The sequence below is a fragment of the Musa acuminata genome, chromosome BXJ2-7 (genome assembly GCF_036884655.1).
Source record: "Musa acuminata AAA Group cultivar baxijiao chromosome BXJ2-7, Cavendish_Baxijiao_AAA, whole genome shotgun sequence".
NCBI lineage: Eukaryota > Viridiplantae > Streptophyta > Magnoliopsida > Zingiberales > Musaceae > Musa > Musa acuminata.
The window spans coordinates 23,245,726-23,273,287 of record NC_088344.1 but is presented as its reverse complement, the minus strand read 5'-3'; the positions used below and the strand labels follow the sequence as shown (position 1 = coordinate 23,273,287).

General features: G+C 40.7%; 2 protein-coding genes and 1 long non-coding RNA gene across 7 annotated transcripts; 1 reads left to right on the top strand and 2 right to left on the bottom strand.

The window, feature by feature from the left end:
• Positions 1 to 2,865: 2,865 nt before the first annotated feature.
• LOC135617426 (uncharacterized) lies at positions 2,866 to 4,162 on the bottom strand. Its single transcript, XR_010488737.1, has 2 exons — positions 4,023 to 4,162; positions 2,866 to 3,896 (listed from the first exon to the last, which is right to left on the bottom strand). It is a non-coding gene; the product is annotated as an uncharacterized LOC135617426 (long non-coding RNA).
• A 931-nt stretch (positions 4,163 to 5,093) lies between these two features.
• Positions 5,094 to 13,805, top strand: LOC103981289 (dol-P-Man:Man(5)GlcNAc(2)-PP-Dol alpha-1,3-mannosyltransferase). 2 transcript variants are annotated; one of them, XM_065117605.1, is made up of 14 exons: positions 5,094 to 5,339; positions 5,457 to 5,491; positions 5,606 to 5,743; positions 6,700 to 6,768; positions 7,397 to 7,554; positions 7,677 to 7,743; positions 7,846 to 7,899; positions 9,087 to 9,175; positions 11,477 to 11,593; positions 12,180 to 12,289; positions 12,391 to 12,469; positions 13,361 to 13,417; positions 13,493 to 13,546; positions 13,645 to 13,805. In XM_065117605.1, the coding sequence occupies exons 1-14, from the start codon at positions 5,204 to 5,206 to the stop codon at positions 13,787 to 13,789; spliced, it is 1,308 nt and encodes a 435-aa protein (XP_064973677.1). In that variant the 5' UTR covers positions 5,094 to 5,203; the 3' UTR covers positions 13,790 to 13,805. The 2 variants fall into 2 exon arrangements, with proteins under 2 accessions (XP_064973677.1, XP_064973678.1); XM_065117606.1 differs by having other exon boundaries at positions 13,493 to 13,805.
• A 729-nt stretch (positions 13,806 to 14,534) lies between these two features.
• Positions 14,535 to 26,671, bottom strand: LOC135582695 (serine/arginine-rich splicing factor RSZ22A-like). 4 transcript variants are annotated; one of them, XM_065117608.1, is made up of 7 exons: positions 26,553 to 26,671; positions 24,356 to 24,465; positions 23,332 to 23,420; positions 15,329 to 15,563; positions 15,059 to 15,160; positions 14,851 to 14,958; positions 14,535 to 14,737 (listed from the first exon to the last, which is right to left on the bottom strand). In XM_065117608.1, the coding sequence occupies exons 2-7, from the start codon at positions 24,442 to 24,444 to the stop codon at positions 14,701 to 14,703; spliced, it is 660 nt and encodes a 219-aa protein (XP_064973680.1). In that variant the 5' UTR covers positions 24,445 to 24,465; positions 26,553 to 26,671; the 3' UTR covers positions 14,535 to 14,700. The 4 variants fall into 4 exon arrangements, with proteins under 4 accessions (XP_064973680.1, XP_064973682.1, XP_064973681.1 ...); XM_065117610.1 differs by having other exon boundaries at positions 14,851 to 14,955; XM_065117609.1 differs by having other exon boundaries at positions 15,059 to 15,157.
• Between the last annotated feature and the right edge of the window lie 891 nt (positions 26,672 to 27,562).

The window sequence follows — 27,562 nt, the reverse complement described above, 5'->3', positions numbered from 1 at the left end:
ACATGATACTACTTGAAGTGTATCTTTTTGCTTTATCCTTATAATTTCATCAATAGCTTCATATCCCATTCACAGTTGAAGATCTCTGCTGCACCGCGGGCGTAATATTTGTGAACCTTGTTGTGATCATGAGACTCTTATGGGAAGAAGTGTTGGTGAAGTAACTCAGAATAGCACTGCTCCCACTTAGAACAAAGTGAGGAATGGACTATCATCGTGTGTTACAGATGATGCATGAACTCACAATCAAGGAGATGATAAACTCGAATACGCTTCATTGCAGGAGTCGTCCTTTCTACTTATTTTTTCATCGTCAAACTCGGTGGTCATCGTTGCCCAAATCTTTCACTAGGCATCATATCTTCCCACTAAATGCTAATCAGAGGCACTCACGATGTCCATCTGCTTTGATATGGATGCCACTAAAAGTGGGTCTTCGAAGGTGATAAGGTCGAGATAGGGCTAGATATCTTCAGAGGAAAGTCAAGCCTCTATGGATATTGTATGAGTTGGGAACTACAGAAGAGAAGAGTTGCCTTTCAAAGTGACATAATAAACAAACTGGGGATTCTTTCTTGCAAACTCTATCTTAGATTCTGTCAAAAGAAAAAGCCAGTTCGATGAGAGTGGTTTATGATTGATGTCTCGGTCCTTTGGTGTATTCCATGGAATACTGTGCATCGGGTGATTCTTCGGATGGTTTAACCATGGTTTAAGTAACTAGACTTTAAGGGAATCCTGATACGTTAGAAGACCTTCATCGTGCATCGACGGAGCTCGGAAGACTTTTCACCTACCCAATATTAATTCCATGCAAAACAGGGTAGAAGTAGCACAAAACTAGGGACTACGGAATATATGTAGGAGCTGCACGATGGTATCGCTTCCAATGATAGCCAGCACAAAGTAGTCCCTCGATGACTAAAGGAAAAGAGCAAGAAGCATCCTTTCTCAGCAGGAATGGCTCTCCGCCGTCCAAATCGCTGCTCCACGGTGTTCCAGCCATGGAGATAGATGAACCCTCGGTTAGGCCTGCAAAAGAAGGTGAATCTTTTTTGTCCATCGTCTAGTCTACCTTTTGTTTTGATGCCTCTCTTAGGAAGCCGGAGCTGATCCCAGGGTTCATTCCATTATATATGGGATGTACAAAAGAAAGGGAAAGGGAAAGGAAAAGGAAAAGGAAAAGTTGCTCGGGAACATCGTGCAGCAACTACATTAAAAGTCGTGCGGCACCGGAACCGGAACTGGCACTGGCGCATGTAGTTTTTGGCCGCAAAACAAAAGGAATAATGCATCTGTGCAGATAGCAAGTCTATGATCGTGATGCAAGGAGGAGCAGTGTGGGAGGCGGACACCAGGTCCAGGTGCGTTGCAGAGAGGAAAGAGAGGTGAAGTGGAGGACCCCATGTGTTCCAGAAGTCTTTAAGTTTTCTGCACTCCGACTGATGAAGACTTGCAGGCTTCGGCAACCATCAACGTGGACGTATGTGAGCATCACCTTTTCATCTGTGGCAGTCATCAGACAGAGGCTCGGATGTTGCCATCGGAAGCTTTCATCAAAGATGAAAAGGCATGCATCTTTCGCATCGAAGAAAGAGTAGCACAAGTGATCCTCCTTCCATACCTCGCACATCAGCTAGTATTCATTCTTCATGTCAAAATCCTTGAACCGGGCAGGCCGGAATGGGTTCCGTACCAACAACGGTGGAGATATCGCTGAACGGTAGGTGCGACTTCTCATAAAAAGATCAATGCAGACAGACAGAGGTCCGAGAATTGGAGAGGTCAAAATCTTCATCGCATCCGGAGACCGATATGACTGACTACTCTTAAAGCTAAATTTGCCACCTCTCGGGCAGGAGGAGTTCTCCGACGCTAATGCAGTATAAGACACGTTTTACAGAAGCGGATTACAGCCGACGGCCATTGTTGTCTTTTATGCCTGTGGATGATCTGGTAACAAAAATCGCAAGAGTAGACTTCCCGCATGGCTGCAGAAAAATATGTACGGTCCTATGCGACTAAGGAGAAAGACAAGCAAGGAAAGATGAAGAACATGCTTAACATGCTCGGGATGGATTCCTTCAGAATAGGAATCACAAGATGACATGAATCGGACGCAATTCATAATAGCCATTCAATAGATAGACTGAATGATTTGAATTGGCATATGGGACTGTGACCGATGCACCTCCCCCCCTCGTTCTAAGTTTCTGCATGTCCGTAATGTATATTGTGAATTTTTAGGATCAGTACATTCTACTCCGAATCATTCATGGTTGATTTGACCCACTTTCCTTTCCTATGCTCCCACTCTCACTTGTGGATTGATTGGTTGCTGTCGTAGAAAGCAGTCCCTCTATGTGAAGAGTAATTGAACTGGTAGTGGCCCTGTGCGTTCGAATGCTTCGAGGAGTGTGTGTTGGTCTTGCATGTAGCATCATCATACACGAAGGTCAATTTTTTGTCATGTAAATATAGTTGTGCAAGTTTCTTAAGATCGATAGTCGGGAACTTGTGTTGGATCACAATCTTTTTTGGATCGAAACTATGATTAGCTTTTCTTCCTTTGGGGTCGCTTTTTTAGATCAGTGGCTGCTAACTGCAAAGCTGCGATTCAGTCATGAAAAAAGGACTCGTGGAGGAGAGAAGAGAGATTTGGGTTGACAGAGAAATCGGAAAAGAAGGAAGGCCATATGATCTTCCTTGCAACCCCTACGCCAAGTCGTTTTTATTTCTGAACCACAATGTGAGGCAGTGAATTGGAAAATGTCGCTAGAAAACATCATTGGATAAGACAAAGAATACGATGAAACACGAAGCAACAAAGTTGATGATAGCTGAGAAAATGGAAACACGATAACATGAAAAATGGGCACCATTACTTCCCATCCATTTAAACTCTTCCTGCAAAGATGGAGAAGAGTAGTTGTTGTCACCGCAACAAGTGCGGCCGATTTGGTCAGTAGCTCACGGTGAGGTTTTGCTGCTTCCTACTTCACCACAGGGATTCTAAATAAGGATGAACTTTACTCGCATTACTTCCTTTATACAGACTTGGACAGCACAAGGATACATCAGCAGCAGCTTCCTCTCACGATTCATCCGCTAACCATTATTTTGTCCGGTACGATCACCGATCACAAACTAGGAGGCACACGACCAGCTGGTCATCTACGAAGGGACGAAAGAAAGCGCCTAATAACAAATGGAAATAAGCTAGTATTTAAGCTGAGCCAAGGATCGACGAGGTGGACCAGGCGAGACGCCAGGGCGCAAGTCACACGGCGACGGTTTGCCTGTCGAGGTCCACGAAGTGGGTCTCATGGCTTTGAAGATCCATGAAGCGGCTCTCGTGGAACTTGGCGATGAAGGCGGAGGCCTTCCTGTCGACGTCGGGCTCCCCCACCCACTTCCCTCGGTCCTCGTCGCTGGGTCGGATCTTCCTGGACACGTACCTCGGCTCCCAGTCGGCCTCCTCGTCCTTGTACTTGGCCTTGAAGAAGAGACAGGAAGAAGACTTGGAAGACGACTGGCTTCCTCCCATCTTTCTTCCACACGCTACTCTCTCTTCAGGGGGCGCTCTGCGAGGAGTTCTAGGGAGCTTCTGCTCCTTTTATAGCCAAGGGAGGCCCTGAACTAGTGGTGGTGGAGGTGGTGGTGGCGGGGGGGGGGGGGAAGGTAGCTTTGATAGATTCCAGGGGCAGTCGTAGACGTTTGAACGGTGCGAATTAGCTGCGTTGTGTGTGCTTCACAGTTGGTAAGAGATACCATCCATGCACACCGGTTGGACTCGTTCCAAGTTTTATCTTCTTCTACTGCTCCGTCTCTGTGCTTTTCTAACACAATTCGACAGGGAAAACATTATGCAAGCAGCCTAATAGCCTCACGTTCACCTGTCATTCACATTGCAGATCGGAACAATCAGTCACCTACGGAATCACCAGAGCATATAAGCCATGGCATGGAACCATGATCCTCATCCAGGAAACTAATATTTTAAGAGAGTTCATATTCCAGACCTCGAGAGATCGATTACTGTTGATCGATTGGCCTTGCACCATCTGAATCGTCTTATCCAGCATGCAAATCCGAAAGATGCTTCCTGCAAAGATAAGATGGTATTACATTTTACTTTAATTTTTCGACATGGAACACCGATGATTGCAGGCAGAGAGAGAGAGAGAGAGAGAGAGAGAGCCGAGGACACGATGAAGATGAAGGCGACCGAGAGAGTACTTTCTTCATGAGCTCAAAAGCAGTCGACTTTGTTTGGCCTGCCAAACTAGCAGATGCAATCACGGAAAGATAGGCAAACTTTAGAGATGTCATGGATTGTTATTATTATTTTAGTCGCTACTTTAGTGTTGCTCGCTGTAATCACGTTGCTTAGTAGTATATCATTAGGGGTAGAATCTTGATCAGGCAAAAGGGATTTGGCTTGGTAGGTGAAGCCTATTTCTGTGGGCTGTGAGATTTTGCTGCCAGTACCAATTGCTTGATCCGAACCAGTGTCCACCTGCCATTGGGAAAGAGTGCTCAAAGGAGGGGGGAAGGGGAAGGGGACACCCAGTCAAGGTGGTAGAGAGGGATCTCGGAATAAAGAAAGATCCTCTTCTTGGTGGACTAATCATCTGCTAAATCTCTTTTTCTTCTTCCTCTTCTGGTGCGACAAAAGGACCACGACAGCGTTGTCACCGCAAACCCTCCAAAAGCTAACAAATGCCGAGCCTTCAAAATATACTTGTAAAGGCACTTTGAACGAAGAAGAAAAAGAAGCCCTCTTCCGTGCCTCGCAAATAGAAGAAGACCAACGGAAGCATCGTCATTCCATTTGCAGACATCAACAATACGTTTTTTACTCTCTTTTTACGAAACAGAGCTCAGCATGACCTCTAAAAACATTAGTGGAGAATGATTATTAATATATATAAAAAAAATATGGATATCGGTAAAAATGATTAAATGGTATCGAGAAATTAAGTTTATTAGCTAATTTCAAAAAAGGAAATATTGATCGTTTTCGGCACGTTCGCAATCCTTCCTGTTTAAACCGGTTCGTTTGGGCCACCGGTTCGGCGTCCCCGGCTTAACATGGCCATCGGTCCATCAGAGACTGGTCCAGGTTGGTTGTCTCGGCGCAGCAGAAGAGATCGGTAGACGACAGACCAAGGGATTCCGACGCCCGCCGCCCGCCGAATCCATGGCCCGACCACGGTCGCCCACGAATGATCTCCCCCCATCCCTCGGCGGCTACAAGGTCTCGAAGCCTCTTTTTGCATCGGCATTGTTGGTCCTCGATTCCATCTTGGTGGCTCTCATCATCGCCTACGTCCCTTGTAAGATGCCCGAGATCACTTCTTACCCTCTCTTCACCGGTTTTCCTTTCTTTCTTCTTGATTAACTGATGATGCCGAGGTCTGATGTATATTCTTGATTCTGCCTTCTCTGTTTAGATACCAAGATCGATTGGGACGCGTACATGTCCCAGGTGATGACTCTTTGTGACCTAGCCGGGCCTCGTTGGTCTCTTCTTGGAACGGAGAGGAGGCTTTCCATCTTATCGGGCTCATCTTTCGTTGTTTGTTCTTGCAATTGGCGGCAGGTAGATGGGTTTCTCGGAGGAGAGAGGGATTACACCAAGCTGAAAGGGGACACGGGGCCGTTGGTTTATCCGGCTGGGTTTCTTTATGTCTACTCCGCCATCAAGTTTCTAACCGGCGGGGAGGTCTTTCCTGCTCAGGTGCGATCTCGATGGACCTCGCAAGATTCTTTCTCTACCTTCTTTTTATTTTCCTTTCGTGTTCTTTCACCAAGATGTGTCAAGATTAACTATATTCAAAATTCATTGGAGCGCTCTTTTTTTTATGCTTGATCTTTAGTTGTGCGATTGAGGAATTTCTCATATCTCTCCTATCAAATATTTATACCATTGCTGAATCTTATATGTGCGAGTATTCGGCCCATGGTATGCGAGATACTTTGTACAATTTAAGACTGAGAATTGTCCCATTGTAGAGTCTCATACTTAATGGAGAGATACGGGTGACACCGTACAAGTTGCAGACGTATACTGGAAATAACATGGAATGCTGCTTATCACATATGAATCAAATGAATGATGCGCAAGAATGATGTTAGCCATCCCGAGTGTGAATTTTCGTTTCTTTTCATTATACACTCCGTTAGTCATTGTATTGGGGGCTTTGGTGTTATTCTTGGGAAAGTGTGTAGCCTGTAGGCATTGTACTGTATCTCTCATTTAAATTATTAAAATATGCATGCTTTTAAGTATACAAGTGTGTTTGTGAGATATGTGCAGTCCTAAGATGTCATATATATCATGCATGTGTTCATAAATCATCCATCTATAATTTATCTTGTGTGCCCATGATTTTTCCCTTCACTTATCTGCAAGATTTTAATGAACTTCAACAATATCTTTTGAGATATGAAGTATTCTTGTGTGTAGGCATGATAGTGGCCAAAGACAGCCAAAATATATGCCTAAGAAAAGAAATGTCCAGAATATTATTATTCTTAGTGTTTCAAAGAGTTAATTATGTTTGCTTGTTCAACATACTGTTAGGATGGAAATAAATTAAAATTCACTGTGTGATTGCTTTGGTTCCTATCTCACAAAACATGAAACTTTACACGTGTTAATTCACTTGGTTCTTATTATCTGTCCTTTTGCAGATCTTGTTTGGCATTCTTTACATAATTAATCTGGGGCTCGTTTTCTTCATTTATATAAAGACCGATCTGGTATGGAAATCTGTCAGAGTTTACCGTTAATTAAATTTTATACTTCTTTGTACTATTGTGTTTCTATTAACATTACACACAATAAAAAATTATTGTTTTCTATGATTAGTGTTTATATATATATATATATATATATATATGTATATATATATGTATGTATATGTATATATATATATGTATATATATTTATTTATATATGAGGTCGGAGAACTTCATGAGGGTTTATTGTGTTCCATGATCGGTACTAGCTATCTCGCTTTACTTGTGGAAGTGAACGGAACACATTTTGCATTTGATTCTTTTTGGTAATTTGTTGCCCATAATCCAAATGGGTACATCTTTGCTGGCTTTGGTAATTCAGATGCTGATATTGAAAGTTATGCATCATACTAAACGGATAATAATGTTACATGATTTTGGCAATTTGAGTACCAATGAGTATATCTTTTTTGGAAGTCCCCTCATATCATAAAATGGACACCATCTATAACCACTAGGTTGGACTTTAAGCACCGGAGGAAGGGGTCTAACTTGTTATCTAACAGTTGAATTTCTCCCTTTCAAAGCAGATTTAAATATGCTCGTATCTATCTTCATGACACTATTGCTTGTCATCTTGTTGTGGCAGCTTCCATGGTGGGCTCTTTCTTTCCTTTGTTTGTCGAAGAGAGTTCACTCGATCTTTATTCTTCGTCTCTTTAATGACTGTTTTGCAATGACCTTGCTTCATGCTTCTCTAGCTTTGCTATTTAGTCAAAAATGGCATCTGGCTTTGATCATTTTCAGGTACTAGTTCTTCTTTTCTCAATCACTTGAGTATCATAGGCAACAACTAACTTAGTTGTTTCTTTATTTGATAGCTGATGAATATGGCTGGATTTTAATTTTCATTTGTCTTTTCACCATAGTGGAGCTGTGTCAATTAAGATGAATGTGCTTCTATATGCGCCACCTTTATTTCTGCTTATGTTAAAGGTATAACGTCTGATATTAAAGTTTCATTTATTAGACGTCTTGATTATAAATTTATCGCTTAATTTACAGGTAACTGTTGTTACTATGAATATTGTGCTGTAGGCTCTTGATGTTAAGGGTGTCTTCTCTGTCTTGTTTGGTGCTGCGTTAGTGCAGGTATCTATCCATGCATTGCTGTTTCCATTTCCTAGTACTATATACGTCAAAATCCATTTTTCATATTATTCCTTTACATGCGTTTGAACTTTGTTTGGCCCATGCAATCTCTATCTTAGTTTTAAGATTTACAGGGGTTATTTAGTTACTTTTGATTGGTTTTTTGTCTGCAATTTGTGATATATTTTAATCGGGAATGATACAATAGACCAAAGTTATTTGGTTGATTATGGTTAATGACTATTTCATCTAATTGGTCAAAGCAGCAAGTGATGGGCTTAAGTGGATGACGGGAGATGTGTGGGTGCTTGAGAGAAAAGTGATGCTTAGGATGGGTGGTTTGGTTGAGTGGTAATGATTGAATGAGGTGGTGAGCATATGTGCGACTTCAACCAAGCAACTGGGATGAGAAGAATCATATGAATCCTGTCTACTTCTCTTTTTTTGTAAACTGATGTGACTTGCAAACTTATTTTTTATGTACTAACACATTATTTTTTCATTTTTTATTTTAGCATGCATCTAATAGGGCAAGCCTTGGTGCCACAATAAAGTTTCTCCTTCGCATAGCGGGTTTTTGAATCACAGAAATAAGTTCTCTACTTATAAAGATAAGGTTGTAAGTTGTAACCCAGGTCTACATCGACAGCAGCTTCTGGCACCATGCCACTTTTCTTTTTTAACACACTTTTAAACCCATTTTTAATTTTGTTTTCTTGCCAATTATTCTTTGCTTTCTCTTGAATGTGTGGTGTGGAAATTGTTCTAATTCAATGATAATTATGCTTCACTGATCTTTATTCTTGGGTCCTTCGTATAATCTGCTCAATGTAGCCAATGGAGGTTTGTTTCTGGTTGAACAGGCTAATCACAGCCTATGATGTGCCATACTACCTGCTAAATAACTTACTACAGTTCAAGGTTTCATGCGCCCCCTTTTACTCGCAATAGTTTTGGCTAGATTTCAAGATTTGTTAGGGGGCAGCCTAAGACTTCACATAATCTGTTCATTTAGGCTTCTCAAGTTAGTTAGGCTCCCTCTCCATACTATTGTCGGAAAAAGCTTGATGTTTTGTTTTGAAGAATTTGTTGACGTTATAGCTGGTTGCATTAGAAAATAGAAACTATTCTTGTTATTGTCTATATCTATTTGTTGTCATTTGATTTGATGATTCACTTTTTGGCAGATTATTTTGGGCTTACCGTTCTTGCTGACATATCCTGTTGAGTACATTTCAAGAGCCTTTAATCTTGGGCGTGTCTTCATCCATTTCTGGTGCATACACAGTCTTTAGAATTTTAATTTGTTACAGTGATCAAAATATTCTAGTCTAGATTGCTGCTGTTCTTGGAAAGTTGAACTTTATTATGAAATGCTAATCTGTTGATTCATGTCATGACCGAAAGATGCTTCTTATTTTTGTTAGTGACTAATAATTAGTTCGATAATGTGCATCATCTACATCTAAACAATGAACAAAGCAATAAATTTAATAGGTGTTTGGATGTCTTTTGGAGCTAATTTTTTCTGCACTGCAGTATTGACATTTTTTAGAACAGTGAAATTTTCTGTAGGTTTCTGTAGCTCTTATATTTATGATGTTCCCAAGAACAATAGATCTGCTCTATGCATTTGACCACATGGATGCAAACATAATATGAAACATCATAAATGTTTTGTTCTTTCATGTGAACTGCAGGAGTTAGCTATATAAATTATATTCTTCTCTAAACTAGTGATTGTTAAGCATTGAATGTAGATTTTTGTAAAGTTATAGAATTTGTCAAATATGCCAATAAGAATTCTGGAAAACTTTTGATTGCATCCTCGTGCATATGTGCAACATGCTACATTTGCCGATGTATTTAACTTTGTTATGTAGGCAGAATGGCAACTGATATAATTATTCTATTTATGATGATGTTTCTCCTGTAAATCTGATATCTTGTTTTCCTCTTCCAGAGTAACATTTTCACATTTCCTCTATTTTCTTTAACTTTGTACGATTGCTTGAAAAAGTTTGGTGATAGAATGGGCTGAGGAATACAAACTTGAAGACTGATAGTTACTTGCAAAGTTTTCTTTTGGTTTTATAAACACAGAATCAAAGACCAGTGCAAGAAACTGATTCTGTGATCACAATGGTAGACACATATACAAGTTCAGTCACTAGCGTCATCATCCTGAGCTAGTTAAGCAACTTGATTTCTAGACTGATAGTTACTTGCAAAGTTTTCTTTTGGTTTTATAAACACAAAATCAAAGACCAGTGCAAGAAACTGATTCTGTGATCACAATGGTAGACACATATACAAGTTCAGTCACTAGCGTCATCATCCTGAGCTAGTTAAGCAACTTGATTTCTTTATATTCAATGATGAGGACTTTTTATTGGACATATTTGTGAGAGAATGTCAATTCATGTTTGAGTGAAACCTGCATTATACAGACCAATTTAAGGGGAACCAATGGCCATGTTAGCAAGCCCCTCGTTATATCAATGATGCTTACATGATTCTGTCCACTGATCATTAATTTGGCATATCTCGTTAAATTTTCAAATGAGTTGAAAATAAAGTTGATTGGTCATTGATTATTTTAATGTGAATCAGATTGTCTCCCTGTATGCCCATAGGAACCTAAGTACTGCTGTTACCATTTCTTTGGGGATGATCTTTTAAACAGATTCTGAGGGACATGCAGTGGGAGTAGAAATTGCAGGCTTAGCATAGATGCCAAGATACTTGTTTTATACTAACTAGCTAGTGCCTCTCTGATATTGTGACTGGATCTTGCTAATATTCCTGTTCTTGCTTCTTAATTTCTAAAGGTTTGTTTTTTTTTCAACTTGTTAGCAACCTTCTTTGTTCAAAAAATGTACTATAGATGAGCAAACTAAATCCAAGCTACACTTTGCCACCTGTTTTTGTCCTCCCTGTCTTACAGGGAAGTGAGACAATCGGACATTAAACTTGGGGCCTACCAGTGGGCATTGCTGCCTCTCTAATTGCTGTATTTCTCCGCGAGATGAGGGAGGCAGAAACATGTATAAATGGTATTTGGCAGTAGTATTGTTACCTTACCATTCCCTATAACTGTCATTTGCAGGTTCTATAAATTAAAATAGACATTATTTGTCAAAACCCCTCTTGGTTACAAAGATATTAAGGTATGCATGTCTCCAGAATGATTCTTTTAGTTCAAGTCCGTAATTCTATTTGCAAACTGTAATGGGTGTTATAGTGACTTGCATCATTAATTTAAGCAAAGAAACATAGGTTCATTTACATGCTTGTATCGTAATGTATAGCTGTAACCTATATACAACAGATCATGAGTCTCATCTATTTCGGGTACACTACATGGATGATTTCCTACCACTGAGCTAACACTAAACCTATATCTACAAAAGTATTTGTCCAATTGCCAATCAGCATAAACATACGTGTCGAGGCACAGAATCAAATAGGAATGTTTTTGTGAATGTATTATGTAGGCATTGGTTAGCCAGATATATATTGTAATCCTTGTCATGATTAAGTCAACCATTACATCATTACATTAATCTTGTTTCAGGTCTGTTAATTTCAAGTTTGTTCCAGAAGAGATATTTGTATCAAAAGAATTTGCATGTGCCTTGCTGGTTCTTCATCTAACATTGCTTATAATATTTGCAAACTTCAGATGGTCCAAGTGAGTAACCAAAATTTTGTTATTATCATTTCTTTTGTTCTCTCTGCTTTTATATCTTTGGTTAGTGTTAAGGAATGATAATATGCAGTCCATTTAGAATAAGTCCGATAAACATCTTAGTCTGAACTGTTTTACGTGTGATGAAAGACTATTAGTGCGCTTTGCTCTAACTGATATATGTTAAAAATGACTAGCAAAGGAATAAGTTTGATTGTTGAATCATTTTTTGTTTACTCTTTCATTCATAATTTGCATCAGATTTAGACTATATGGTATTTCTTTTTGTTAACCATGCAAATAATACTTGGTTGTTTATTACTGAGTATACCAGTTAATACAAAGTTGTCAGTGGGGCTTATTTTGAAGATACCACAGTGACCTGTATACCTCTCTGACTTTGATTGTGGGATGCATGTTGGCCCATGAGATCATCTAATGCCATCAAATAATACTGCACTTGTACCTGCAAAAGCACATTGAAGATTTGCTTATAAATGCAATTCCACTTTAGACTTCACTTGAATTTCATCATTTGCAATCTGGAATAATAACGGGTTTTAATGAATGTTGTGTTGGGCGCCGACAGGAATGGACTTTTTCATCTCTTGAAGTCAAAAGTCAGTGATGCTTTTTCAATATTCTCTATTCAGCAATTTCAGTCCTGTGAATCAAGAATCAAAACTCTCAATAAAGAATGTATGTTTGGAATTTCTGAAGATCCTTCTCTTATCACATTTTGTTTTGTTTACATTATTTTTCCTCGGTCTGAACATATATGTGAACTGATATACATCCAGATATTGCAACTGTTATGTTTGTCGGGAACTTCATCGGCATTGTATGTGCTCGATCTCTTCATTACCAGTTCTATTCTTGGTAAGCTAATCTAATAAAGATTTGTATTTGCTTTTATTGATGAAAATAGCATACTAAAAGAACAACCTATCTGTAACCCAGTTAAAAGATTTTCCACAAGTGTTGTTTTTTCTTCTGATGTTACTTAAAAAATCCAAAAATTCACATTGCAAGAAATGTACTGCAAATATTGTTCATGTTTTGCATTATTTGGTGCCTGGAAAAATATGAGCAAAAACATCCTTTACCAAAGGATTTAAGTGCTTGCTTTGAAATCTCTCTCATCATTGCTTTGGATTTTTTTTTTCTTTTTCTGGATGTAAAATTATATATTGGTAACTTCTCATGTCACAAGTAAGATAAGCTATTGTGTTTTGTTGGTTTATGTGTTTAACTGTCAAAGTTCACCAATTGCTTTTGGTAGGGTATTGCTTACTATTACTTATTTTATTGATTCTTCTGCAATTGAACTGTCGAAATATACTTGGAACTGCTCCAGGTAGAAACTCATTTTGCAAATTGTGAGTTTTGGGTGTCATACATGAACATTTTTCTATATTGTACGAGAATTTTCTTATGTAACTGCCCATCACATCATGACCATCCGGGTATCAATTTCTTGTTTGATTGACTAGTAGCTTTCTGATATTGTCATTGAAATCTTCGTTCATCCATATCCTGATACAAATAATTGTGGTTATATTCCACGGTCTGGGGTAAAGCAGCATATATCTTTCTTGTTAGTCAGTAATTTTTAGCGTCACATAGTAGCATAGCTTTTAATGATTTTGTGAGACATCAAAGATGTAAATTTACTTACTATTTTGCTTTTCCTTTTAATTACTGTGGCTAATAAATTGATGATGATGCTTTCATCATTAAAAGCAGTTTTTCACTTTGGGTGTCTGTCAGGTACTTCTACTCGTTGCCTTTTCTTTTGTGGAAAGCACCGTTCCCGACCCCTCTAAGGTAAAAAGGTTGCCACATTCGTTACTGCTGTTTGTTTGTTTGATGAGCTACTAATAAAGATGTTGTGTGTTTCAGGCTCATCTTGTTTGCTGGCGTCGAGCTCTGCTGGAATATTTACCCGTCAAATATGTATTCCTCATTGTTGTTACTTTGTATGCATTTGTTCGTACTGTTGGGTGTTTGGATTGCGCCAATTGGAAGTGAATTTGTTGATCAAATACATGCAGAGAGAAAGGAGGCGTGACTGCTGCTGCTGCTGCTGCTGCTGCTGCTGCCGCCGCCACATTATTTGCCCAAACTAGTTTGAATCATTTACATTTTGAGCATGTTTTTCACCCGTTGTTGGTATTTTGCGTATTCAGTGAGGGATAAAAATCGGATTTTCTTTTGTCTTTGGTTGTTTTTATAATCGGATTTACATCCATTTAAAACATAATAAAACCCTCGGAACACATTTGTAATAACTCTGTTCAAATTACTAAAGAAAAACACGGCACGACACAAACTGAAAGCTATGCTTGTTTGAAACCAATGATGAGATCATCAGTGAGATCAAGTTGGATGTGTCTGATATCTCATCATTAGCACCCACAGGCTAATTTATCAAGGTAAGACAGTACCTGAAGACGACGCTAGTGCCCTATAAAAAAAGGAGCATCCCAGCAAAAGAGACGTTGCTCTCTATGTATGCCCTAGCGGTGAAGCAGAGTTTCTGACCTCGGTGATGCATCAACAATGAGAGAACCACAATACCACCATCAACAATGATGGTGGTGGTGGTGGTGGTGGTGGTGATGGTGGTGGTGAGGTATACCCCCATTAAATAGGTCGTGCGAGGCACAAAAGCAGAAAACCCCAAGCAGCGAGGAGAGAGATCCCACGGTTGCTGCCTTAGCAGGAAAAGATGATGAGAAGCACAAAAGCAGAAGAAAACCCGAGATGATGATGATGATGATGCGAGGGATCCCATGGGTGCTGCCGTTCTATACCATAGCAGAACACCTCAAACAAACAAAAAAAAATAAAGGGGCACGCTCATGTTAAAGACCTTAATATACTTATATAAGAATAAGAAAGCCACGAGGAAAATAACCTCTCCAAATGCCATGCCATGCCATGCCAGCAAGCTGAAAGTGCTCCAACTAAAAGGTGAAGAATCCAAAGCTCCGAGAGTCCACAATTTAACCACTTTAAGCCAATTAATGATCATAGGACATCCATTGGTCCCTTCAGGTCCTACAGTGAGACAAATTTGGTTGGATTTTTCAGAAACATGGTGTCCTTTAGCTCCGGCTCCGGCTCCTGCTGCGTTTCCCATCCCTGCAGAAAAATCTTTGGCATCAATACTGTGGCAACTACATACACAATTGCTATGTATACAGGTTAAGAGGTCGTCCCTATGTTCAAAGTAATAACTACAGACTGTCACACACCCATTGGCATAGGGGGGAGAGTCTTGACGACGATATGCTGGTGGTGAACGGCTGTGGCTCTTGTCACGGCGAGGAGAATTGCTACGACGTCTATCCCTGCCAGGACTTCTGATAAAAATGAAATGATGATCAACAACACATTCATGAAAATCAAAACGACGAGATCCTAATCTCCACTAGATGGTATCACACAGCTCAGACAACATACTTGTTACCATAAGGAGAATCATCACGACGATATGCCGGTGACCGACTCCGAGGTGAATAGCTGCGACGAGGGGATCTTCTCCCTCGTGGACTACGACTTCTGCTGACCCAAAAACAAAAAAGGTTTTACACATTTCACAAAAAAAGCTAAAATCCATGTAGTAATACATGTAATAGATATATATAACTAACTTTGTATAATAACTTATATAACTTTATAAACAGCGAAATGAGGTTAAGTATAATTAACATTACATAACAAAAATCATACCCACGACCATAGCTAGGGCTTCGTCGATAGCGAGGTGGGCTAGGGCTTCGACGCCTTCCGCTTCCCAATCCCCCTGTGCCAATCCGCAATTTGCACTCTCGGGCAAAATGACCAGGTTCGCCACACTCGTAACAGTTCATGTCCCCACCTCCACCTCCACCTCGCCCTCGACCACCACGACCGCCACCTCCAGCCTTAGAATTATGAGAAAGTTCCACACGCCACCCATGTTTCCCTATAATAAAAGCCAACAAAGTTTATGTTACAAAAATGAAACAGAATTTGGATACAATTAACACCTAGATGAGAAATGAAGACTAGTAGTTGCAGGAAAAAAAAATGTAATTTTCACTTTCACACAAAAATTCAGAAAATGAAGATAAATTCAGAAAGTTACTCTTGCTCTTTCAATTCCAAAGAAGAACTAAACAAACCACAACAATAGCTTACAAACTATATGCTTCAACGATTTTGTCTCTCCACAGCTTTTTTAAAGGATGGAAAAAAATTGAATTAAAATAAGATTAGCATGCAGTGCTGAAAATAAACAACAAAAAATTCAGCATACTTCAAAAAGATGTCCACCAACCAAGCGGAATTACAAACCAAATGGTCACAACAGAATCAAAATTGAAAAAGAAGAGCTCATGGATTTATTTACCAAGATGGGCTCCTGGACCAATACAAAAGAATAAGCTGTATCTTTAACATAAGTGCATATGCTATCATGTCACGAATATAATGTCTTTCAGATATATGTATCCATACATCAAACATTTATAAATTTTACTCCTCTCCCCACATCAGGCTTCTTGTCTTGCGCATAATAGTGACATCGAAGTCAGTGAAGACAGCAATTGAGCACATAATAATTTGATGATGGCCATGAGAACCCCTAGTTTGTTCAAAATGCATTATATGAGAGAGATGCCATCACCACGATTGCGAAGTTTGATTGAAACCCATCCACGCACGAGCCCTAACGTAGAAACCCTTTCTCACTTTGTTTCTTCATGGTGACGAAGTTCCTCCCATCGACGAACTGACACGGACTTAGCTGGTTTTGCCTAAGTCGTGCGGCACCCTTGCGTGTCCGTCCGCAAAGGTCAGCCTCCCCGAAGACTCCCATTGTCCCTTAGGACCAACAAAAGAGAGAACGGACAAGAGAGAACGCCTCAATCGGGATCCACAAGCAAACATCTCCGAAAAACACTTCATAAACAATGCAAATTACAAACAAACTTTACAAGCTCTGAACAGTGGCACAACAAAGGGTAAAATGGTCCATTACAGACCGAAAAGCTCTCGCACGTGTCCACATGACACAACCTTTATTTACAAGCCTAAAGAGGCCACCAACCCAACTAAAATGGGACTATTAAGCCTTCGGCCGCCCCTTTACATGTTGTACAAGGCATGAACATGCCAACAGACACGGACAGATATAAGCATTACATCAAACATCTTGTTTAGAAGTTTGTCCGTGACATTCTCCCCCACTTATCCCTTCGACGTCCTCGTCGAAGCCTTTGTGAACACTGCAACTCTTCGCCTTTGCTGAGTCTTTAATCTTCGGCTCCAACTGCAATGCGCCTCCTGGCTCCCAGCTGCTCTCCGCTGCTGTTTTTGAGTAGTCGAACCTTTGATCCGCCATGCTGCTTCAACTCGCCAATGACTCTGACTCTCGTGTGGGGTTGGCTGAGTTGTGTTGATCCACGTTGATTCCTGCGGATCCACCAAATGAAGGAAAAGACCATTCTTACTGCGCCAGTTTCTCAAAATTTTCACATGCTGCTTGAACTGGGTGGATGCTTGTTGGAGCTTTAACGAGCATCGCCTCGCAAACTTCTAAAGTTTTGGGTCCTTCCTCCACAAAATTTGTTCATTGACTCTTCTTTCAGTTAGTTGTCACATCCAAATAGGTTCGCATCACTTCCGCTTTCGATTGGCATTTCGTTGGGAAATGAAGCGAACAATCTACTCTCAGTAGCACTGATCACCGTTGGTGAGGATTTGACAACTATTGTCTTCCATTGTCCTCGAAGGGTCTTTGAACTTGTGCAGAGCTCCTCTGCTGGATAAATAAGAGAACTGGGGTACTCGGTTTCGCCCATTCTCTTAAGAGTTGAGAAGGCAAAGGTTACTTGACTTCGCCCGCCTCCTCGAGGTTGTACTTCATGCATCAAGCTGGTTACTGGCCTTCGCCTGCTCTTTGCTCACACTTCTGAAGCACATGAAGTGTTTGCACTCCTTGCATTGAGTTAGCTACTGTGATTCACCTTCTCAATGCCATCGAACTTCTGGAATGCGGGAAGTTTTCACCCCAACTTGGAGTAATTCTCTGATAGATGAGGTCGCCTCTGGGATTGTACCGTCTTCTCCATCAACCTTGTCACCTACTCCACTGAGTAGCAAAGGTACAGCACCGCGGACTGCTTGCTTCGTTCCTTGGTCGTACACTCTTGCATGACCCGAAGTCCTTCACTTACGGCTATCTTGATGAGAAACTTGTTGACACCGGTCTTACGAAGTTCTTCGACCTCTGCCCTTCTGCCTTGTCTCGGTACTTGAAGATTGCCTCTGCATTCTCTACCTCCTCGGCCCCTTTCACGACCAAGCGCTCTCCCTCCATGAGAGCAAGGGATCAATGACTTTCACGGAAGTCCCGCCTCTGCGGTACCATGGCGCTGCCATGCCCATGGTCCTACTATCCGTCGCCTCGCATCTGCATCCCTTTTCTTCACGATCAGTAGATATGTCTCTGTGGCACTCCTCTGAGTCCACCTCCATTCTAACTGATCCTTGATTTTGGGTAGCTAAGTCCCTCTGGACTCGTCGTCGCTTCCTCGCCCCTTTCGACCCCCTGCTTCAACACCTCTGTGTTCTCCAAGCAGTCCATTTGGTCGATGGAAAGACAGACTGCAACTCCCATGCATGGCCTCTGCCATCACGTTGTAGGGTTTGCACTGATTCTGTTCTCCTTAGCTTCCTTGGTAGCAACGTTCGCTTACTCGGCCTTGTCCTCTGACTTGCCGGGCTCCCCTTAAGCAAATATGAGCTCTGGAGCAGTCCAACTCTCCAGCTGCTTCGATCATACCTCTGCATGATCAAGTCCCTCCCATGGAACTCACTGGTACTTGCATTTGAACTTTTCCCTTAGTGGAACACAGCCCCCATATGCTGATAACCAAGGTTTTCATCCGATGCAAAATTCGATACACGCCCGGAAGACTCGCCTCTGCGGTACCATGGCCTTCACTCCTTGAATCCATAGCCCTTCTTGCCGTCGTGTTGTTCACCGAAGTGGAGCTTCTAGTAGCTCCCGATCATACCTCCATATGATCCAGTCCCTCCCGGGACTATGTCGTGTGTGTCGCATTGCCACGAACTGTTCCACCACGATCCGCTGCACCATGTCGCCTCCTGGTGACATCTCCATTGCATTCTGATCCTTGTGGAATAAACTCGAATTGTGAACCCTCCATGTGTGTCCTCTGCCAATACATCGCAGGGTCTCCTCCACCTTCGATTTTGTTCGCTCCTTTGGCAATCGACCTTCATCCACCCACTCTTGGGTCACACCTAGATGAAGCACCGCTCTAGGACAGTCCGTCGCCTAGTAGCTCCCGAAGTCCACCGACTTCACTGTAATTTGTGCACCATTGTCTGGATCCTGGGCCTCTGCCCCTACCAGCACAATCTCCGCTGCACACCGCTTCCTTCATAGCAACTCGAATGGCAACACTGTGGCATATTCTTCAAGAGTACCCGCCTCTGCGTCCTCTTGCCCCGTGCTAAGGCCTTCTGAACCCAACTTCGCCTCCGCAAATTGAGTCGCCTTAGTTCCTCCATCAAATGCTCCTCCGAGATAAGGTGCATGTGCCCAGAAGCTCCCTTCGTCTTTGGCACCATGCAAGATGAGTCCACTCCGACAGAATGAATGGCCCATGGAACAACATGATCCCGCTCTTACCTCTACAAGAGTTCATGTCCTTGATCTCTGTCCAAGGAAAGCACTGTGCCTCTGCTCCATGTTCCAACTTCTATGCTGGCTCCCTTCATGCGGCTTGGGTACTTCGCCAAGTTACACCCAAGTTGCTCCACTCCACGTTTTTGCATTGAGTCGATAGTGGCCCTCGCGCCCACCATTCCACGGGTCAGCCCTCCCTTGAGTCCGATCTCCACATCGACTCCAAGTGTGCCTTCATTTAAGTTGCTTCAGGTTGCTCCCCCACTTGATCTCGCAATGCATCCACCAATGCATTCTCTCAAGCGAGATCATGCGACGACTCCTCGCCGCTTGCTCAGTCCATCGAGCTTCGTGGAGTTATTGTTTGTTGAGGTACTCCTCCTCAACTTGTGAGGTCCGTCTCACATGATTCTCCCTCTGGAGAGCCGAGACTTACCCCTCCTGGATAACTATCCCGTTGGAGCAACATCTCTCTTCGTTTCGGAGACCACCATCCCCTTGGACTACTCCGATCTGCTGAACAAACTGTGCATTGTTTTGCCTCTTGCAAACGCACTTGCTAGATTGCGCCTCCACATCAATACAGCCACCGCTGCACCCCTCAAGGCCTAGCAACATGCTGAACTCGTTGCACACTTCAACCTCCTCCGGACGTATCCTTCGCATGCCGAAGAGAAAGTTTCAATGCTCCATGGCGCCGAGTCTCGATCGCCTTGGGATGGCCACGAACATTCCATCGTCCGCATACAAGCCCATTCATGAGTACCAAATTCTTCGAGTTAGCAATTCCCCTCACCTCTGTGAGCTTTGCATAACTCTTTTGGTCGTTGAGCAACTCATTCCACCTTGGATGGTCTCATTCTTGCCAAGCGCCTCGCTTGCCTAGAGCACCATCAAGTATAGTTGTCAACGTTGAGCCGTAGCTCAAACTCAGCCATCCCAACCTTTGTGCGCTCCAAATTCTTCCAAGCTTGCCTGTTCTCGTGGTGCCTCTTGCGCGAAGGGTTGGTCATTCCTCTGAATGCCAATCTCAGATGCCCGCTCCTCTGAGCGACTCTTTTCCCTACATCTCCATGCCCATTTTCCCTCAAACGGTCGCGCGTGTGTTGACTGCCCTCAACGCAGCCCCGCTAGGTCCCCCACGTTTGCATGTCAAGTGTTTCTATGAGTGTTTGTCCCGCTCTGATACCATATGACACGGACTTAGCTGGTTTTGCCTAAGTCGTGCGGCACCCTTGCGTGTCCATCCGCAAAGGTCAGCCTCCCCGAAGACTCCCATTGTCCCTTAGGACCAACAAAAGAGAGAACGGGCAAGAGAGAACGCCTCAATCGGGATCCACAAGCAAACATCTCCGAAAAACACTTCATAAACAATGCAAATTACAAACAGACTTTACAAGCTCTGAACAGTGGCACAACAAAGGGTAAAATGATCCATTACAGACCGAAAAGCTCTCGCACGTGTCCACATGACACAACCTTTATTTACAAGCCTAAAGAGGCCACCAACCCAACTAAAATAGGACTATTAAGCCTTCGGCCGCCCCTTTACATGTTGTACAAGGCATGAACATGCCAACAGACACAGACAGATATAAACATTACATCAAACACCTTGTTTAGGAGTTTGTCCGTGACAGAACGACGGCAGCAGAGACAGCGTCTTCCTCCGGCAACAGCGGCAGCGACAACGGCAACATCTTCCTCCGAAGGCAGTTGTGTTGGCTTCTTCCCCTCCCTCCTGGTTATCTCTATCTCTCTCCTCCCTCGTCCCTCTCTCTCTTCCCCTCCTTCCCCGTTCACAGCAGCCTTCTTCCCCGTTCACTGCTGCCTTCTTCCCCATTCATGCAGCCCTCCTACAGCCTCTTCCCTCTTCCCCGTTCACCACTGCCACTTCATCATTGTTTGTCAATTTGAACTTAGAATAGCCGTCTGCTTTGCTGTTAGTCTTTGTTGTTTGTCTACGTTTGTGACAACAGCTGCTGCCTGTTGTAGTGAATCAGTAGTAAAATGTCGATTATTATTGCTATTGCTGTAGTGATTAGTGCTACTTTTTAGTATTTTGGATTGTTGTTGCAGCTTTAGATGGTGACAAGATTGAAGATGATGAACCAGACTTTAATGACCTTTGATGTTAATCTTGTTTTATTTTGTCATTTTGTTATTGGATATGGACAATGTAGTTTGGTACTTCAAATGAATGCAAGTTTGAATCTTGATGTGTCATTTTTGTTTTAGTTTATTTTTATTAATCATGATATATAATTTTTAAATTAATCATGCTAAGGCCCTCAGGCATTTTGGGACCGTGGCGCCTAGCACTTTTGACTGCACTGAGTAGGACAAAAGAATTACAATAATTAATATGAACCCTTGCTGACCATCGACTGCCTGCTATCAACTGGCCAACTGCATGTCAATAGACAACAACCAACAGGATCCTGCAATGGCCAGTGATCTCACTGAAGCAGTCGTAGGAAGCAATCACCGTAGGAAGCAATCACCATGAATGTTAGCGAGACAACATCTACCTGTTTGCTAGAGGATAGATGATAGCGATGGGTAGCATTGACCTTCTATTTCTCTATTCTTTCTTCTCCTCTACCCTTTGCCATAACTACCAGAATCAACTACTGCTTGTTTATTCTTCACAAATCAGTGAACTCACTTGTATTATTTTCTGGAAACCACTAAATTCCTTGGTCAGCAGCAAACCTCTCCCTTGTGCAAACCTGACTGTTTTATTTCACACAACCACCACTAAATTCCATATGCAAAAGACCTATTATTTGTGCAATGCTTTCTCTTGCTGGTGCCATTATCTCATTCTCAAATTGTCGAGTATGCTCCAATGTATCTGTTTATAAGGATACAACGATTTCTAGAGATATCAAACCTCCTTATCTCTTGCCTTCTTTCCATAATAAGTACTACAAGTTTTACACTCAGACCTACAATAACATGACCAATGATAATATAGATATTAAAACATATAAACTATTATAACAAGAGCAACAAGTCATGATGTCACAAATATTTGAAGTTGACTACATTATCTTTCTCGTTACTCCGCAGATGACAAAATCTCTAGTTAAATCGACAACAAAATTTCTACTAAATTCTTTTTAGGTCTCCTTCTATCACTATTCCACACCACTAATGTTAATCAACTCACCTCATCTAAGCATACCATCAATAGGTCCCCTATGAAGTGTTTGTCATCTAGATGATTCTCTGTCAACTCACTTCAACTAATCATAGCATCTATGTCTCCTTTGATGTGTACATATCATCTAGATGGTTCTTATTTTAACCTCTACCGAGAATACACCTAATTAATGTTCTGTACCTATCCAACACTTAAATCCATAAAGCATGATTGGAGAAACTTCATACCAAAATATTTCTTTTAGTCTATGGGGCACTCTGTGATCAGAAACCAAACATGGAAAAAGGGCCGATCATCCTTCTCATGATCTCAGAGTACATCAACCAAGCAGGCCAAGAAACTTTGATCTTTCTGAATCCGGTCTCAGTGGTTTTTAAAATTAATTCTGACACCCATTCTGACATGAACCAAATACATCTAGGTCTTGTAGAGGACTATTTTCATAAAGCAAACAACATCTAACATTTCTATGTGTTAATTCCTCCAACAATGTCAATTTTGAAATCTACCAAATCCGAAGCTTCCATTGTCTAAAATAAAAAAGTATTATTATTTGATACTATTAGTCTTACAAAATATTGGTTGTGCTTGTTCCACCCAACTGCAACAAGAACAAAATTTCAGAAAGATGTGAACCAAAAACAATGCAGAAAAGAATAAAATCTAAAATGAGTAACTAAAAACACAAAAAATATGAAGCATTATATATTAGTTAACCAAAAGTGATATTTCCCATGGTCTAAAACATAGAAGTATAATATTGTTGAGGAGGAAGGGCATGATATAAGAACAGACAATGTTTGAGATTTAGGTGATCTGAGTATCATATAATGTAAGGAAAATAAAGCACAAGAACTTGTGTACCATCTATGTCACGGATGGCATCCAAGGCATCTCTTCGGTCATCAAATTCAACAAAACCATAACCAGGTGGTCTCCGAGCAACCCAAACACTGCACATGCTCGAACAACATGGTTCCGAGCATCATATCACATCAAGTTTTCAACCAACCATAACAATATAATAAGCGATCGCATGTATTTTATAAACATATACAGGAGCATGAAAAATAAAGACCTATCATGTTTTCATGAGCTCAACACCACAAATTTATATAGACTATTGACATAGTCAACCCATGCAATTTAATACACAAAGATCAAGAGATGACTGAACATTTACACATGGCGACCAACAAACAAAAGTTGAGATGACATCTATCTGTAGGAGTGAATTACAAAACTAATTAAACAGATATAAATAATAGGCATCCCAATACGATATACAAAACAAGTATACGGTAGCATTACGACTAGGCAATGGTTTTATTGCATAGAGCATAAGAATGTCTAACAGCTGGAATCAATCATCAATACCAACCTTCTGAGTCTTGCTTGAACAAACTATGGCATCAACTCGTTCATAGAAGATCGTTAAAAATGCAATTAATTCTGCATTAGTTAGTGTCATCTTCCTTTCCCTGAAGTGTTTGCTTAAATATTCATGCATCAGCTTTGGATTTCATACTTAAATTAGTGCTAATTGTGTTGATCCTACTAAGTTCTGCATTGATTAGTCTTGCAATCTTGCTTAAGCAATCCTCTCGACATACACCCTTCACTAGATGCAACCAAAGATTCTCAGAATAAATCAAGATAAAGACAAATATTTTGATATTTGTGCAAAAAGGAGATATCAAGGTATGCAAGAGCCTCGAGCTCAAATGATCAATATGAAACTCAATGCTTCCATAAAGCAAGTCAGATCAACAAATAAAAAACATATTGACAAGAAAAAAAAATAAACAATTTCAGATCATACATGCCCAGCTATCAAAATTAAGGTACTGACATAAATGAAAACTATTGATTTCATTAAAATGTCCACCTTCGAAGTACACCGAATGCACGGAATTCATCTTCTAGTTCTCTTTCACTGACTCGTGAATCCAGGTTTCCAACGTAAACTCGAGACATTTTGGAACAATGATTGCCAACCTAATAAGAATAAACCATGAAAAAAAAATTGTTAAAATAATATAAAAGGAGTCAAATATACTTGCATACACCTACACTAGCAGATGTTGTTATTGCTAGTAGTGATTTGACTTGAAAATTAGATACCCCTAAAATTGAAATTGAGATGTAAATAATTGGAAGATAGAATGCCTGCAAGTTTTTTTCTTCGCAAAGGGTAAGTGATGGTGGGTTTTAATCATCAATTAAGCTAGCAACTTCAAAAATATATCTATGAGGTTTTGAACCCTCAAACATTGGTAAGTGAGTCTCATACACCATTACTATCAATGTTTTAGGTTTAAAAACATGTCGGATGAGGTTTCAAACACTTGACCCTTTGGAAAGTGGGTTTGGCACACTAGAAAAAAGTACAATGCAAGATATATATATATATATATATATATATATATATATTTGTATGTGTAGAAAACAATGAATATGAACAAAAAGAAGAAAGAACATTACAAGTTTCTAAAGAATGACCAGTTTTTACCTGAAAGATCAATGACACAAAGAAAGCAATAGTGATCTAAAGTTCTGATTATAATAATAACAATAATGAGCATGTGGAAAGAGATGTGAATAAACAAAATTCTAGTGAGAGACAAATAACCTCGTAATTTATAAAAACATTTTAAGAATAAAATAAGGCAATAATTCTATATGATTTCTAAAATAAGGTTTGGAAGATTTAAAGACTACGTCTAGTTTAACTAAAAATACTGAACCAATAAGGAATAAGAACACATGCCAGAAATGACAAGGATATGGAAAAGCGGAAGAGGGAATAGAGAAACCAGATTCATAAGCAATAAAATGATGAGAGAATCTGGAGAAAAGAAAGGAAAAAAGGGTACAAGTAATCATTATTGGTAATGTATTACAACTTTAAACACATTCTAAGTTCAGATGAATCGCAAGATAGTAAGATCGATTACATAGTCATTTTGGGATGGATAAACAAAAAAAATTATTTGATTACACATGAAACTGTAATTTTCAAGATCTATTCCATGGTCGTTTTGCCACGTCAGTATTACTAGTGCTAGTAGAGTTTGGCAAACATTCACCAAAAAATTCAAGACCTAACATGATCTTCGTAAAACCTAAGACAAGTCCTCCTAAGAAAACAGCAAAACATCAATGAGCTTCAAACAGAAATATGGCCCACATATACCTACCACCTGTCAAACAAAAAAGTTTTATAATGGTAACCAATTTCAAGCATCAACATCTTAAAACATAAGAAAGACCATACATCTTGCACCATCGAAAGCTATGGCGATGGTATCTTGAATTCAATAAAGCATGGAACTCCAACGAAATATTTCATTACATGCTAACATGTCCCATTGAGAGCTCAACAATTCAATTATGGTTGGATCAACCAACATTCTATGATCAATTCAATTTTTTTCCTTTTGACATGATAAAGCAGATCCTTAGGTTCAAGAATACCAAAACATTCAAGGAATTATGAAGGATTTAAATTTATACGTTTTTCAAGATCAAGAAACATCCCGTGATGAACTAGGTGATTACAAAAATAAAAGTCTCACAAGAAGATATGCAGCTAAATGTTCACCTCTTTCTTTCCACAAATTATCTTTAAAGAGAACCCTTCTCGGCGTGATCAATAGTATTTATCACAAATCATTCCTATCAAGCAGCGATCTTAACATTATCCAAGAATACTAATATTTCGGAAGTTGTGATGGATTAGCAAGAAACACGTCAAACAAAGAGCACAAAACCGCCAAGAAACCCTTATCACCATCCAACATAAGGAATCGCAACAAAACAATATGTAATATATGTCATTCGAAACCCAATCAAGAAGCCCTTTCTTCGCATCCTGCGTTCTTTTCTTCTCCCCTTCAGGTACCGCACGACAACGCAAGACGATGTCCCCAACCAGGAAACAGGAAAAGAAAACGAATGTAACAGATGACAACACCGACGCGACGCCTTCAAATCCAGGTCCCGCAGAAACCGACGACAGAGAGAGAGAGAGAGAGAGAGAGAGAAGCGGGGAAGGAACGAGATGCAAAGAACATCGGGATTACCTCGAAAGATTGTAGATTCGCCGGTGGGAGAACCTCGAGAAGGGATTTCCTTTGCCGAGTTAGGGTTTTACGGTGGAAGAAAATATAAAGCCGGCTGGGTGAGTTGATATCGGGCGGGCGGGCGGGCGGGTACCATTTGGATCCGAAATTAGTGTCCGAACCGGATTCTATATGTATCCGAAAAAATTCAAACTAAAGGGCCTCGAAGCCCATCCAATAAACAACAAATCGGGCTCGAATTGGGCCGAGAAACGCACGGAACGACCTTCCTTTCTTTACGGGACGATTTGGTTGATCCGCATTAATTATAGGCCAAATCTAACTCAGTCACCTAAAATTAATCTTTTATTTTATTTCTAATTCCATCTCACGCATAAATTTAATGGTTAATATTGGCCAAAGTTATATCACAAAGAATAGCTCTTCTACTCTTCCAAAAGAGATACTTTACTTGCAGTGTTTAATATGGTGTCTTTTCAGCGGTGAAAGTGATAGCTTTGAAAAGAAAGAGAGAGAGATGAAGACAAAAAGATTCATGTGAATTCAAAGTGAGTCAAAAGACGCCAAGCCCACATCACACCTAACCTTATCAGTCACAATAATAATATAAAAGGGGGATAATATCAACATGCAAGTGACATGAAACCAAAAAGAAAGACTTGAAAGGAAGGGATAAGCATGTCGACAAGGAAAGATCGGATCATGAGAGAGAGAGAGAGAGAGAGTTTGGGTCAGCATGGTCAGGAGCTTGATCCCAATCCCTCACGGAAAGATGCACAAGACAACGCAAGCTCGAGATGGTTTCATGCATGCCTTGGACAAGATATCAAGCGTTGCCTTTTGTTCCTCGGGGTGGGATGTTGGTGACGGCTTGCCAACTTTGACCGAATACATATTTGTTTCTGTACCTCTGTTTGTCTCCATCTATCTGGATTTAGACAGAGAGAGAGAGAGAGAGAGAGAGAGAGAGAGAGCTCTATCTATCTATCTACATCCATCCATGATAGGAG

Excerpts from the sequence above, each read along its gene's own strand:
- LOC103981289 (XM_065117605.1), top strand. The coding sequence starts at position 5,204 with ATGGCCCGACCACGGTCGCCCACGAATGATCTCCCCCCATCCCTCGGC. Across the intron at positions 7,555-7,676 it reads CTGGCTTTGATCATTTTCAG|TGGAGCTGTGTCAATTAAGA; the intron begins GTACTAGTTCTT and ends TTTTCACCATAG. Across the intron at positions 12,290-12,390 it reads CAAAACTCTCAATAAAGAAT|ATATTGCAACTGTTATGTTT; the intron begins GTATGTTTGGAA and ends ATATACATCCAG.
- LOC135582695 (XM_065117608.1), bottom strand. The coding sequence starts at position 24,444 with ATGTCTCGAGTTTACGTTGGAAACCTGGATTCACGAGTCAGTGAAAGA. Across the intron at positions 15,564-23,331 it reads TGCCATCCGTGACATAGATG|GGAAACATGGGTGGCGTGTG; the intron begins GTACACAAGTTC and ends CTTTTATTATAG. Across the intron at positions 15,161-15,328 it reads AGCCCTAGCTATGGTCGTGG|CAGAAGTCGTAGTCCACGAG; the intron begins GTATGATTTTTG and ends TTTTTGGGTCAG.